Below are 14,381 nucleotides of genomic sequence, written 5' to 3'. Positions count from 1 at the left end.
GGCCCATGCATTTATCCATTAAACAATAAATAGTAAAATATTAGTATGTGAGGAGTTCCATACCTAAGCTTAGATGTCGGACAACCTTATATTTCCTTTTCCCTATTGTGATACATAGCATAATGTTGGTGATATAAGTATCCCATTAAAGCATATTGTAAGTGTTACAACAAAGAAATATGTCACTAATAATAGGAAGAAAATCCTTTAATACGAATCATGTATCCATAGAATTATTCAGGTATATTAAGTAAAAAACTAATAATAGGAAGAAAATCCTCTAAAGAACGCCAACATATTAGGAGAAAACCTTATCTTTTAAGACTTGAGTCTCCTTAAATTCAAGACCTAATAGAATGACTTTTTTTTACCAATAATACGAAGTATATACAAATAAGGGGAATAAAAAATTATAATACAAATACTTGCAATCAAATACATTCAATCTTGAAATAAAAATATGAGATATAGAAAAAAACAGGTAAGGATTCCCTCAAGTTGAGTCTCCAACTTGAGTCAAGTTAGAGAGATCTTAACCCTTGAATGAAAATCAATGGTCAAGATTACTTTTGAATTTCATCCAAAGGCCAAGATCACCCTAACATGACTAGTCATGTTAGGATCAACTTGAGGGAATCCCCTAAAAAAAAAAACATAGTTATAAGCCGAACATAACAAAGGTCCATATAAGTAAGAAGGTAATATGGCTAAATAAATGAAAATTAAAAAATAAAGTGCTGTTATAAGTTTTTTTTTTAAAGAAAAAAAACCTATTTTTATTTTTATTTTTTACAAAGAAAAAAACCTAAGGAAAAGTTGTTATGATATAAGTGAAAATTAGTGTTACCTGAACTGATATATCTTTCCCTCTCTCTTTTTTGACCTCCTGTTTCCTGAATGCATTCTTGTTTTTAATATATAGGTCTCTCTTCTCTTCAGGCACGTCTTACTTCTTCAACTTAATCTTGAGATTTCATAAAATCTGTAGGTAAAAGATGAGTCATTCAGATATATCCAAACAAAATTAAAAAATGTAGGAGTGTACTTGCTTACAAGATCATGGCATAAATTAATTACCTCATGTATGGATCCATCCTGTTGCTGAAAGAAAAATATAAACCAATCAATCTTTCCAATCATTTAGTCTGTTAGAAGAAGAGCCTATAGTTTTGCATCGATCTTTTTCTGCATGTATTAGGGCACACTAAAAGTTGGGTAGCTAACTTGTATTGCCCATTTGTAACAAACTAAAAGTCTGTTAGAATAGCCTGTAGTTAACTTGTATTGCCCTTTAAGCAGTTAGTTGTTTTCCACCATACTCCTTATCAAAATATGGGCACTAATTGTCGTTTGTCGCTATATCTCATTTTTGATTGACTTGTTTCAAAGAGTCTACTAACTTGTAGTTTAGGCACATCTTGATTGTTTGTCATTCCCAATGGATGGACATGTTCTAATCTTGATTGTTTGTCAGGTGTTTTTTTTTCCATCTTTTTCTTTTCTGTTTTTATCGACCTTTGGGCATTTTCTTCACAATGTAGTATAAAAGTTGATTACTTTTTGGATATCTAGTATTTAGCCATACATTTTCCAGATACCAGAGTCGGAATAATGCTTAGCAAGCAAGGAGTACTGCAGTGTCCAACAAAACTGGATTTGGATTATTCAAAAACATGTAAGTTCATATGTACACTACTAATCTTATTCTATTGGTTTCCTTTTTTTTTTTTTTTTTCCTTTCATTCCGTATTAGTTCCATGTTTCTTAGTAATACTGTTGTTCGTCTGTGAGTCATATATGCAACCGTGGCTTGTTCAAAGATTTGAAAGAAATGTAAATGGTCTGCCATGTTCTTGTTTGAACCAAATAATTCTCCGGTGATTTATAGAAATGAGAAAAATCAGTTGGAAAGTTCATGCTGCACATAAAGGTGGAATTGGCGGTGTCAATTAAGCTTTTCATTTATATTTTTCACTAGTTCAGTGCAAACTTTTGTCAGTTAACAGATAACACTCCTTTACAAGAGTGAACCAATCAGTTGATTATAAAATAGTTATTAGCAATATCCATGGTGTTACATATACGCAGCTACATTTAAGAAGTAATCATAAATGTTAATGATTATATCTCCACATAGGTTTGTTAAATAACTGTGTTTAGTGCTACTACCGTTGATTAACTGCTTTGGTTATAACGGTGTTGTAGTCAATCTTTACACCAATCATATTCAAAGCTATGTGTAAATCATATTTAGTTAGGAAAGATATATATAAAGGTAAATTATAGTAATCTTATTTGGAAATTGGGTAGATATACTGCCTCAGAAACTAACGACCACCAAGGTAGCCTAATGGTCATGGTCTAATGTCCTCGCAAGAAGTCTCAGGTCCGAATCTCACTAGGGACATTTTGGGGGTGTCCATAAAATGGTTTTAGAAACAGCCACGAGGATACCCCAGTTACTCTGGTTACATCTGTGTGAAAGACTTTGCCTCCCTGGGTAACTTGTTCAGGGAAACCTCACCTGTTTATACTACCTCACTGACTACAAATACTTTTACAATTTCTGAATTGCCAAGTCAATGTAACGTATTCCTTAAATGCGTCAAACTTTTATTATATGAATTAAATAATAAAGGTATTGCGTGCGTGTCTTTGTGCCATTGGTCTAGTTGTGACCTGACTATGTCATTTTGTGTCATATTCACTAACATATGTAATATAATTGCGTAATTCAGTAATGCTCTAGTTGTGAACATAATTAAGTTGTGTTGAAACCACCGCTAAATCTATACTATATAAGCAGAGCTCCAAAACCTAAAAGTTATATACTTACCCCCAAAGGTGTTTATATCAAAACGTGTTATGCAATTTTGCTTTGAGATATCTCATTTTGATCAGAAGATAATCAGAGAGTGAATCGGTTAATAAAGAGGGGGCACCACATTTAGTAAGTAACAATGCTTCACTTATTATGCTGGTTACCATGAATATATCGAAAGACTGTTAAAGAAATCGCTTTTTGGGGCTTTCTAGGTTCATATGTTAAATACTGTACTAATTCGTGTCAATTATAGTTTCGAATTTATAGAATCTATTAGTGTTGATACACTTCTTATTTTGAGACTTACCAAGTAGTTGCCCAGTTGTTAGAATTCTTACGATGCCTTATTTGGTATATAAGGTTTTATTGTTCTTTTTCTGTTTATGGTTTGATAGCACCCTATGGTCCCGAGTCTTTGTAAATTTGAAGTGTGATAAAGTGAATTCTCAAACCCATTGTGTTGTTAAATGGATAAAGTACAAAAATGTTACTACATATATTAGATATCCCTTCCTGTTCAATCCTTGGAGGACTTACTAAAAAAAGAGCTGTTGTGGTAGCATATACTTGTCAAACATCCCGAATCTTCCCTTCAGCAGTTTTGATATTATATTATTATCGAGATTAGTGTATATAGTGTTGGATACTGGTGAAACACCCTCTTTTTGTGATAGAAAGTGGAAGAAGTCTCTCTACCTTAGGTAGCGGTAAGGCTGTCTACATCTTAACTTACCCCATACACTGTCATGGTATTGGGACCCAAAACCCGTGGAAGACGGCACTGGGTGTTACTCTTTTTCTTTACTCTCTTTTTGTGAGAACCAGTGAGAACTGTGAAGGTACTTTTTATTCTGTAAGAAGGTTAAAACCTTAACACAATATATAACATGACCTTCACTTCACATGTTAATTATGATGTAAAGGTTACAACCTTCAAACGATACAACATAATCTTCATCTCAATAAGGGTACCTTTTATATGTTCTCACAAAAGTGGCAAATTATAAAGTGATCTTGAATATGCACACGCTTGTAAATATATTCATTTACTAATAACACATGTGTAGGTCTTATGCTCATAATAATACTATCATCTATATGAAATCAAAAATTAAGTCACTGTTCAATGATATTTGACACTTTTACTATGCAAATTCAGGAAATAGAAGATGGCACACATCTTTGACTTACCTGATGAGATTCTGAGCACCGTAATGATTCTGTTGGCGATGTCATGCACTGGAGCTGTGGACCTTGCAAGGTTGTCAGCCACGTAAGTAACACATTTTACTTGTTTCATATATTTTGCTTAATATTTTTTTATTACTTTCTGCGATTTCACCCGTTGTGTAAGCCAAATGATTGTGCATGTTTTAATATTAGTAACAAGTTTTATATCTTCTTCTACTATAGTTTTAAAGTAGCAATTTTGACGCATTTGCATAAAATAGGCTGACTTGGCTACTTGGCTTAATGTAGTTGACCGCTCAAATTTCTAAATAAACTAAAAAAAGGTTCAGATAGGTTGAGTCAGGCCATAGTCACCCAAAGCATGTTGGTGTTCTTAAGATCTTTTAAATCACATTATTAATAATTCTGATATTGTTATATTAGCTTAGTTTTTGTATTCATGTAACTTTTTTTACTTATGTTTCTCTTGTAACTCTTTTTGCAGATGCAAAAGGTTTTTGAATCTTGCTACACAACCACTTGTCTTAGAGGTTGTGAACTTCGATGAGGTTCCTGTTTGTAGTTATGAACGGCACCATCATATAAATGACCTCCTTTGCCTATGTGCCCGAGTTGGCAATAGGGATGCTGAGCTCATGCTGGCAAAGGTTATCTCCATAAACTGGCCAAATCTTTTTCTTCAAGCATTTTAGGGCATCAAAGTTTTTATCTGATCCTGTCTTTCTCATTACCATTATAACTAGCAAATGGGCATGTTGGTTTGGGTTGGGTATATCTGCCAACACTAATGTCGTTCAAAGCTTTTACAGTTTCGTAACTAGTTGACTTAATCAAGTATATTTACGGAGCTATTCATTAAAATAATAATCCAGTCATTTTTTTCATATTTAAAAAGCAGAATATCAGTTTGTATACAACCTTTAGTGGTTTTCAACTGTTTTGACCGGATTCGTTTTAGCCTTTTCCCCTTAGAGTTTTACCTGTTTCAGACCTTATCAAATAATATGACATGCACTGACCAATTCTAACATGAAGGTGGTGAATATTTTCTCGACTCTTAAACTCAAATGTCGACCAAACTGCAAACTCATATGCAGGAAAACTTCTAAAACGGCATGTTTCATAATACATTATTGTACTAATGATCTGATACATAGTTTCGAACTGTGTTTGTGTTCTGCAGGCTCTTCTGAATATTGACTTCTTTTTCTGGGATATGATCATGGAACAGGGTAGACCGCATCTTGTTGAAAATCCATCAGGAATTGGATTATTATGCCATGTGAGACTTGTTCGAACTTTCATTGATTTTGCATCTGATAACCATATTGTCTGTATGCGCATGCCTCTATTCAGATACATAATCTCGTTTCTTGGCTATAAGCAAATGTGTACAAGTGGACTTCTCCTTGCCCTCCGTAACATGGTTAACTATCTTCGCTTTGAACAAGCTGAGCTCTTGCTTTATGCACAAGAAGATGTAGGAAACGACATGCCATCAAATGAACCTGATAATGAAATGGTTCAGCTGGCTCTGGAATTGGGTGATGTTTATCGTGATCGTGTGCTTGAAATATATGATGAAGTGTTTCATGTGTGTTGAGTAACTGCAGGCCATAACTTGATTGGTGTCTGAAATGAAGTCATGAATAAAGTTTAAGAATCCTTTTATAGTAAGCATTTCCTTGTCAACCATAAGCTTTTTTTGATTTATGATGTTTGTCATGAAACCTTTGATGTAGACATCAACGATTAGACCATAAACCGTGAAGTTGTATGGGCTTGCGTCGTGAGTTATGGCTCATGAACTCGAAGGTATCAAGACTAGTTTGAAGATTAACGAATCATTTACCCTTTTCAAAAATTAAATAAAGGTTTCGAAAGTTAACATGGTTAACTGATTACACTTTAAAAAGGTTAAATTAGTAATATAATTTTTAACAAAAGAAAGAGTTTAAAGATTAACATATTATCTACCCTTTGAAAAATGTAAAGAATTAACCAAGTTAGTGCCAAGCCCGAATTTGGCTACGCTCCATAGCCACCACCTCGTTTCAAGCTTAGTGAAGTTCTAGCCAAGATCATGAGTAGGTTTAGAACCTATAGTTTGAGTCAGTTATTGGATAAATTTATATTTATATTTATATTTTCATTTTCATGTATAAGTATCTTACAAATTAATCCAACAAAATCATATATAAAGTGATTATGTTTTTAATATATGTTATAAAAACATATATAATTATACTTAGTGCAACTATATTGTCGGAGTCAAGAGTTTAATCACTTAAGCTGAGACCCACTTATTAAATCACCTTTAGATTTGGTTTAAACTTACTTTTATTCTTTGATATTGCACTTGAATTGGATTTTTAACAAAACTAATTTATGATTAACATCACCTATTTACACATTTTACTTTAATAAAAAATAATAGTACAAGGTATCTTAGAAATAAAAAAGAATAAAATAACAAACAAACTTGTAACAACTATATGGAAAATCATAAAATGACCATCATCACTCTTATTTATCTATCTATCTTGAATGAATAATGAATCACTAGAATATTATCATGTTAATAGTGATTAAAATAGTACGAAGAGAGTACTATATAATACGGTAAAAGCATTTTACCTTTTTATTTTAAGCATTCCAAATATAAAAAGGTATGTTTGGTTCAAAAATTTCTAAGTAATAATCATTATTCGCGATTTAAAAAAAAAAGCTAAAAATGACGCGCTAACTTTCACATTAATCACACTACACACAAAAGACATTTTAAGTCTTTTTAAATACGCACGCACAAAACACGTGACACAGCCTCTGTTGCTGCAATACAGACTTATTGAATACCTTTTTTCTCTATCTCCCTCAAAGTCTCAATTCATATCTCACACACTTTCATATATATATATATATATATATATATTCCGGCAAAATCATAGACATATGGAAATCACCGGAAACATAACGGAAAACGGAAATCACGATCAGCATCATCATCATCATCAATCGGCATTGATATTTTTAGGCACCGGTTGTTCCAGCGCCGTTCCAAACGCAATGTGCTTGATCAAGCCCTCCGATCCTCCTTGTAAAGTCTGCTTTCAGTCATTATCAATTCCGCCTGATCGGAACCCTAATTATCGGTATTCATCCCTAATTTTAATTTTAAAAAACTTATTTTACCGCATTTTTCTAGATCTATATTATATAGATATCTGTTTATATAACTAATCATTTTATGTGTGTATGTATATATATATATATGTACAGATACAGTATTACTATTATCTCGATGCTGAATTTTTGAATTAAATGAGTAGGTTTTTAGTTGATATAACAGAATATATTAGGAACTGAAAAAAAGTAGAAAATGAGAAGAAGAGCTGGTAGTATATTGGTTGAACTGTGCAAAATGCTTAATAATTAGAATAATCATGAATTTTGATGCACATAACTATATTTTTATTTTAAGTTTGAATCTCAGAAGATTGGTGCGTTTAGTTGGGGAAAACAGCCCTTGTTTTCCATTTTTGTTTTCCAAGAAAACATGAAAAACAGAAAACGCGTTTAAATCATAGTATTCCAAAAATGTTTTCCATGAAAACTGAAAATACTATTTTCCACTTTTCTATGGAATATTAGAAAACACTTTTTTATTGTTTTCCACATTTCATTTTCCATTTTCTAAATTTTGAACGCGTTTTCAAAATTATTATTTGTATTCTAGAGATGGAAAACTCCTTTCATTTTCTAGAAAATTGGAAATGGAAAACTAAAAAACATTTTCCACAACTAAACGCGCCCTTAATGTTTTAGTTTCGAAAACGTTTTTAAGGTAGTAAAGCAAAATAGAAGACGTTTCACGAGAGAAAATGAAATCATCATTGTAACATTTAATCTGAGAGTGAATTAGTATGTTTTCTTAGTTCATTATAGAATGCTATAAAGAAAAAAACCATGTAGGAGTTGTAATTGTACCTTTGGTTTTGTAAATATTATGCTAAGAAAACTCTTGGAAGCTGTTCAAAACTTGTGGTTCTCGCTTACTTGTGTGTTTTTTTACGTTGTATCATTCCAAGAGAAATGATGTATTTACAATACAAAAAGCATGATGGTTGGAAACACATTTTTTTTCCCTTTGATTTTACGAGTATTAGAATTTAGATTTTAAATAAAGAATGGATTCTAATTTTCTGTGTTAGGTAGCATTACAAACTGAAACATGTTGGTGGTAAGTTATTGACCAGTTCCATACATTTTATTTAAACGTAACTCTTTTTGGGATGTGATGGATCACCCTGCACTGTCTGAAAATCTCGTCTAAATTCCAAAAAAATCATAGAATATCCTTGATGTCCTTCATTTATCATTCTCTATTAATTTTTATTAATTTTAAATTTGACTGACTTGTACTTGACTGGCTTTTGTTCATTATGAGAAAGCATGCTATTGAAGTTAACTTTTCCTTGTGAAGGTAAATTTGCTTCTAGAGAGAAATGAACATCTAAAAGTTTTTGTAAGTTGTAATATATATACTGAAACTTTATAACAAATACCGCACTTACTGAAGTTTTTGGCTACCTTTAACAAAATTTGTATATTAATGAGACTGTGGGTGCTTTTAAACTTCGAAGGGACCTCCTTCAAGTAGTGGGAGTGTGCTAACATTGCCCAATATAATTTGAAAATGATTGCTGAAGATCTCATTTGAGAATGCGACTGCAGAAAGCATACATTGAAAAAGCTTTGGAAAGCTTGAGAGGCTGATAATGCATATCATGTCACCTACTTTTCATTATATTTTCCATTCTATTTATATTTTTCCATGAAGTATATTTTAATGTCAATTGTAGTTCATAAGAATTATGATTGTCTGTTCTGTAGGTGCAATACATCTCTTCTGATTGATTATAGTCCAAGTGCGGGGGAGCACAAGTACATACTAATTGATGTTGGAAAGACATTTAGGGAGCAAGTACTCCGGTGGTTCACTTTCTATAAGATTCCTCAAGTTGATTCTGTGAGTTTTTTTTTTAATGAGAGAATTTTGGTTCACTTCAAGGATTCTTCAAATATAATATATGTGCTATGCAAAGTTTGTGTGTTTGGATTTCCAGTATTTCTTAAATTTCCTAGGAAAAAAAATATATAACTTGGAACTTCCATGGGAGGGCATTATTGTAACTGAACAAGTTGGAAAATGCCTTCAAATTTGTCTCATAAGTTATTCATATTTGTTATTCAAAGGATCCTGGTGTGTTGAAAAATGAGCTAAAAGACCATTTTTCAACTGAAAACTGATTCTCAACCCTTATGTGTACTGGTGCAATGTATCACTAAGAAACACAACTAGTGCTACACAAGGCAAATACCTTTGTGCACTATTACGCACTCATGATACATGAACTCATTTCATTGCCCTGATAGGTTAAAACTTATTTGCTGGGAGATGATTGTGTTGTTCTCTTTTATATACTTTTATTGTAGTCGCTGTTTTTTACTTGCGTTATTATTTTCCGTGTAATAATAGCACTATACCTAATGCTTGGTCTAAATGCAGATTGTTTTGACTCATGAACATGCGGATGCCGTTCTCGGTCTTGATGACATCCGTGCAGTACAACCATTTAGTCCAATAAATGATATTGAACCCACACCTATTTTTCTTAATCAGCATGCTATGGAGAGGTATTCAAATACTTGGTTTTGCTATATCTTCTGACACTACAATGATCATGTTACCGTTTTGCATTTTTGTTCACATTGGAGATTTCTTCATAGGAGTCACAAAACGAACATGGACACATATTAATGATGAAAAACACATTAGTTTAGTTGGAACTTAAGCATTAGCTACTATTGCTTTAGAATCAATGCATTTCCCGTTTGGCATATAGTTTAATATGATGATATTATCATGGGGAAGTCGTTGTATATAGATGGTTCACCGTGAATCAATGATTTTTATGATTCACCAATCAACATAGGCTCACTGATTTCTTGTGTGTTGAACAGCTTAAAAGTGAAATTCCCATATTTAGTTCAAAAGAAGCTCAAGGCGGGTCAGGAAGTTAGACGTGTTGCACAACTTGATTGGAAAATAATCGAGAATGATTGCAAGAGTCCATTCGTTGCATCTGGACTAGAATTTACACCCTTGCCAGTTAGTCATCTGATTTTTTTTTAATGTTCTGTTTGAAATAATACAAACTACATATATAGTTATCTATGTTTCTGACTGTTGTTCACATCCATTTAGGTGATGCATGGAGAGGATTATATTTGTTTAGGTTTCTCATTTGGAAAAAATACCAAAGTAGCTTATATATCTGATATTTCACGCTTCATTGAAGAAACAGAACTCTGTGAGTGTTTATATAATTTCATATCATATGTTTGTTTCTAATATAATTTTCCGTTGAGGTGCTGAGTACTTTTGTTTATACATATAATAAGTGTGGGTTAAGTTTAAACTTTTTCTTTGCGATTAGTTATCAATACCATCAGCAGTTACATTTAGGCTTATTGGCCGAGACTTGATGATGGCACATTTTAGGCCAAAAGAAAATGTTGCAATTTATTTTCATATTTTCCAATTGTACAGATGTCTCAAAAGGAGGAGGTCATCAACTGGATCTTCTTATATTAGATACACTTTATAAGGTCAGAGCTCCCTTTCATTGTTAATCTTTTCGTATGTATTTGAAACTCCGATTCATTCCAATACACCCCTATGGTAGCACATAGGTAGAGCTAAAATTTTCCTCTGTCCTTTTTTTTGTTTAAAAAAAGAATAGAAAGGTTGAATGTAATCTTCATTTGATATTTCCGTCATTCCGTGAGGTCATAACAATGTCAATAGAAGTAAAGAGTGCAATTGCTGAGTTATTGTAAACATTCTTTAAAGAGCCTGTAACTGTGCGAAGGGCAGGTTATGAAATAAAAAAGGAACAAAAGAAATGCAAGTATCCCACACACATCCATACAGTTTGTCCACCAAGGGACTAGAACCCACAACCTTTTGGCTGATGGGTCACCCAACAAGTATGACATTATTTTTTATACTCCCAAATCCCAAGCTTGAGTGGTCATCTTTTATGGGATTTTTAGATTTTAGATATAATGGAAAACAGGGAAACCGCATACATTAAGTGTCATTTGTATGACATGAAATACAATAATACTGAAATTATATCATGTCTGCTTGATAGAATATACACGATGCCTCTATCTTTTACTATATGCATCTGTCTTCATTGTAAATTATAAGGTTGTTTTCAACCCAATGGTATAATAAATCTCTTTGGACTTAACATTTCATGATATCATACCCTGATTATCTTTATATGGTCTGGTACTCTGGTATATATGATGATACAACTGTAAAAGAATGTTGTTTGCTATAAAGACTTGTTTATTAAAAAAAAACTTCATAACCTAGTTTTAATATATTTGTTGTACTTTAGAAGAGGACTCTAATACTCTTTCATGCTGATTGCTATCCACTATGCAATTCCTTATACTGGGCTTGTTTTCATGAAAATTTTTTGTACAGAATAATTCCCATAATACCCACTTCTGCCTTCCTCAGGTTTGTAACTGGTTCTCTTGTCAAGTTCTTTCTCCCTTATTTGCTTCAGTGTTCATCCTTGTATCTTAACTTACATATGTATTAACAGACACTTGAAGCCATTAAACGATTGCAACCAAAGAAAGCATACTTAATTGGAATGACCCATGAATTTGATCACCACAAAGATAACGAGTTCCTACAGGATTGGTCTAAAAGGTACCCACAATGAAATTGTTTCTAATCATTAGAGGTGGAAAATGGATGGGTAGGTCAGGATGTAATGACAGGTTATTTGTAGTATGAGTTGAAACAGGTTGGGCTAGGTTGATCTGCAAACATGTTTTTTTGCGTTGTCTTAAAAAATTACAAATAATTAATGTAGTAAAGTTATTATAGTAATATTATACTAAACTAATAATCTAGGTTGTTATTAAGTGGTGTAGGAGATTTATGCATAAAAAATAACATATGACTTTTGATCCATTCCATCTGACGGTTTCCGTTTTTGTGAAGTTTATATATTTTACTCGTTGGAGCCGTTAGAGATAAAGCATAACTCAAATCAACTCATTCATAAGTAAATGGGATGGAAGTGCTATCTCTACTCTTATCACCTCAACTCACTTTCAAGTTTTCATGTTGTCTTGTTACAGAGAAGGAATTCCAGTTCAGCTTGCACATGATGGTTTGAGGATACCTATACATTTATAAAGGTGATAAACACTAGTTTCATAGACGGCTTGTATTAAATCTTTAACTGACTTTTTTTAGCTTAAAGTATATTAGAATAGTACAAGGGTACTGAATCTAAAAGTTTTTATCAATAAAAGGGAAAAAGAAAGAAGATATCATTAGACAAAAGTGAAGTGTCGTTTCTTTTTACACATCTTCTGTTACATTTCTAAATGGTTACGGAAGTAGAAATATAGAGTATATGAATGTTACCTTCCCCAGAAATATAGTATCTAAACGGAAGCAGTATGGAAATCACTGTTTTTCATCTCATGTTGCAGGTTTTGCCCGGTTATCAGTATAAATCGTCCATGTGTTGTTTCTTCCCAATACTATACTATACGACCGGCTGTTCCTGGTTTTCGAACACAAAAGAAATAGGCTTTTATAACACTATTCAGTAGGCATACAAAGATGGTTGAAGCTCAGCAATATTGTACTCTATACCACCTCAAGCTGTACAACTTGTAAACTGTTGGATTTTCCCAAAGTTTTGGGATTATATATATTCAAAGGTCTAATTTATAAAAATTTTTGACATGGTAGTACCTAAGATAGGTAAAGCGTTACAGTACGGATTATCTTTCCTATTTTAAAATATATACACTGCCACTTTTACATTAACTATATTACATCAACTTACACCATTCAACACCGTTAGCACAACCAATTGTTGTCGCCATCACCACCGGTTAACGCTACCATCAGATTGCTGTCGTCTACACCGTTGTCGCATTGCACGAGTACCGTGCTAGTGTACTCTTATATAATCTATACCAGTTGTAACCTAACAAGTTGACAACCATCAAGGTGATTGACCAGTTTGCAGTTTCTTTGATTTTCTTAATTCGGTTTTTCCACTTGACAATATTACAAGCTCAAATTGAAAGCCAAATCAAACCTAATTAATCATTAAAAACCAAACCAAATCCGATAGTTTAGTTTTGATTAATGATTATTTGGTTTTGACACTACAAACTAAGTTATAGTAACATATATTTTAATTTTAGATATGTGATTTTATAAATTTGATGTAGTGAATAATGTTGCACCGAAAAGTTGCATCATTTCGGTACCATTGTTGAAGATGCTTTGTACCATTTTGAGTATTTTGTGCATATATGAATGATGGCCTAAGGAATGTTTGAACGTGTCACACAACACAAATTAGATGGACCTCTTAAAGAGGAAAGGAAAGAAAATGCTTTTAGGTTTCCATATAAATGGTAAAAAGATTTTCGATACTTATATGGGATGAAAATCGAACCTTTGACCTCTTAATCCAAAGGTCAAAATGTTAACGACCGATCTAAATCACGCTGTTTTAGATGGACTTCTTAAATTATTTTAAATTCTATCTATCAAGATATGACAATTATCAAATGTTTAGTGAATGCTTTATTTGGTTCTAGTATATTCTTGCATTGTTGGTGAAGGAATTATAAAGAGGTTTGCGATGTTGAAGTTTGGGCGTTTTGGGATTTGGGATGTTCTTTTCAACTTTTTTTTTTCTTTTTGATATATTCTTGATTTAATACTTTCTTTTACTTTCGAGGTAGGTTTTAGAAGGAAGAGAAACGATTATTCCTTCTTGTTGTGAGTGTTTTTTTTTTAAATGAGGACAAAGCAAACAAGTAAAAAGCTAAAAAGTAATAGATTTAATCAAATGAGTAACCTTAACAAGAGTCACCAAATTACTAATAAAGTATGTCCAAATCTTTATTACAGGAACTTCAACTTATACGTAATGGTGGGCCGAAATATTAATAATCAAAATACTTCGACTTCATCACCGGATGCTATTTCAACTCTAAAAGTAGCCAATGATTTAGTAGTTGAAGACCCCAAAGTTCATAAGACTTGTTCTACTTCTACTTTAGACTTATTAAGTTGAAGTGTTTGTCATTTCCGCCGGTGTAAAAAACAAAATAAGAATATTGATAGATATGCATAAAAAAAATATGCAAATTAGAATTACATTCTTTTACTTTGAAGCTCATAGTAATGAATCAACATTAACTAAGAACAAAGTTATGAAGAGAAATCATAAGA

At 32.4% G+C, this 14,381-nt stretch overlaps 2 protein-coding genes across 3 annotated transcripts; both read left to right on the top strand.

Annotated features, from left to right (window-relative positions):
* Window positions 1–929: 929 nt before the first annotated feature.
* LOC122598284 lies at window positions 930–5,724 on the top strand. 2 transcript variants are annotated; one of them, XM_043770880.1, is made up of 5 exons: window positions 930–1,474; window positions 1,595–1,675; window positions 3,984–4,097; window positions 4,500–4,662; window positions 5,199–5,724. In XM_043770880.1, the coding sequence occupies exons 3-5, from the start codon at window positions 3,994–3,996 to the stop codon at window positions 5,616–5,618; spliced, it is 687 nt and encodes a 228-aa protein (XP_043626815.1). In that variant the 5' UTR covers window positions 930–1,474; window positions 1,595–1,675; window positions 3,984–3,993; the 3' UTR covers window positions 5,619–5,724. The 2 variants fall into 2 exon arrangements, with proteins under 2 accessions (XP_043626815.1, XP_043626814.1); XM_043770879.1 differs by lacking the exon at window positions 930–1,474 and having other exon boundaries at window positions 1,516–1,675.
* A 1,131-nt stretch (window positions 5,725–6,855) lies between these two features.
* Window positions 6,856–12,860, top strand: LOC122596426 (putative hydrolase C777.06c). Its single transcript, XM_043769001.1, has 10 exons — window positions 6,856–7,167; window positions 8,909–9,044; window positions 9,585–9,712; window positions 10,040–10,187; window positions 10,284–10,389; window positions 10,629–10,687; window positions 11,580–11,615; window positions 11,704–11,813; window positions 12,251–12,310; window positions 12,611–12,860. Exons 1-9 carry the CDS (start codon window positions 6,968–6,970, stop codon window positions 12,306–12,308), a joined length of 981 nt encoding a protein of 326 aa, XP_043624936.1. The 5' UTR covers window positions 6,856–6,967; the 3' UTR covers window positions 12,309–12,310; window positions 12,611–12,860.
* Window positions 12,861–14,381: the final 1,521 nt, after the last annotated feature.

Source organism: Erigeron canadensis, chromosome 4, assembly GCF_010389155.1.
Source record: "Erigeron canadensis isolate Cc75 chromosome 4, C_canadensis_v1, whole genome shotgun sequence".
Taxonomy (NCBI): domain Eukaryota; kingdom Viridiplantae; phylum Streptophyta; class Magnoliopsida; order Asterales; family Asteraceae; genus Erigeron; species Erigeron canadensis.
This window is presented reverse-complemented; position numbering and strand designations above follow the sequence as displayed.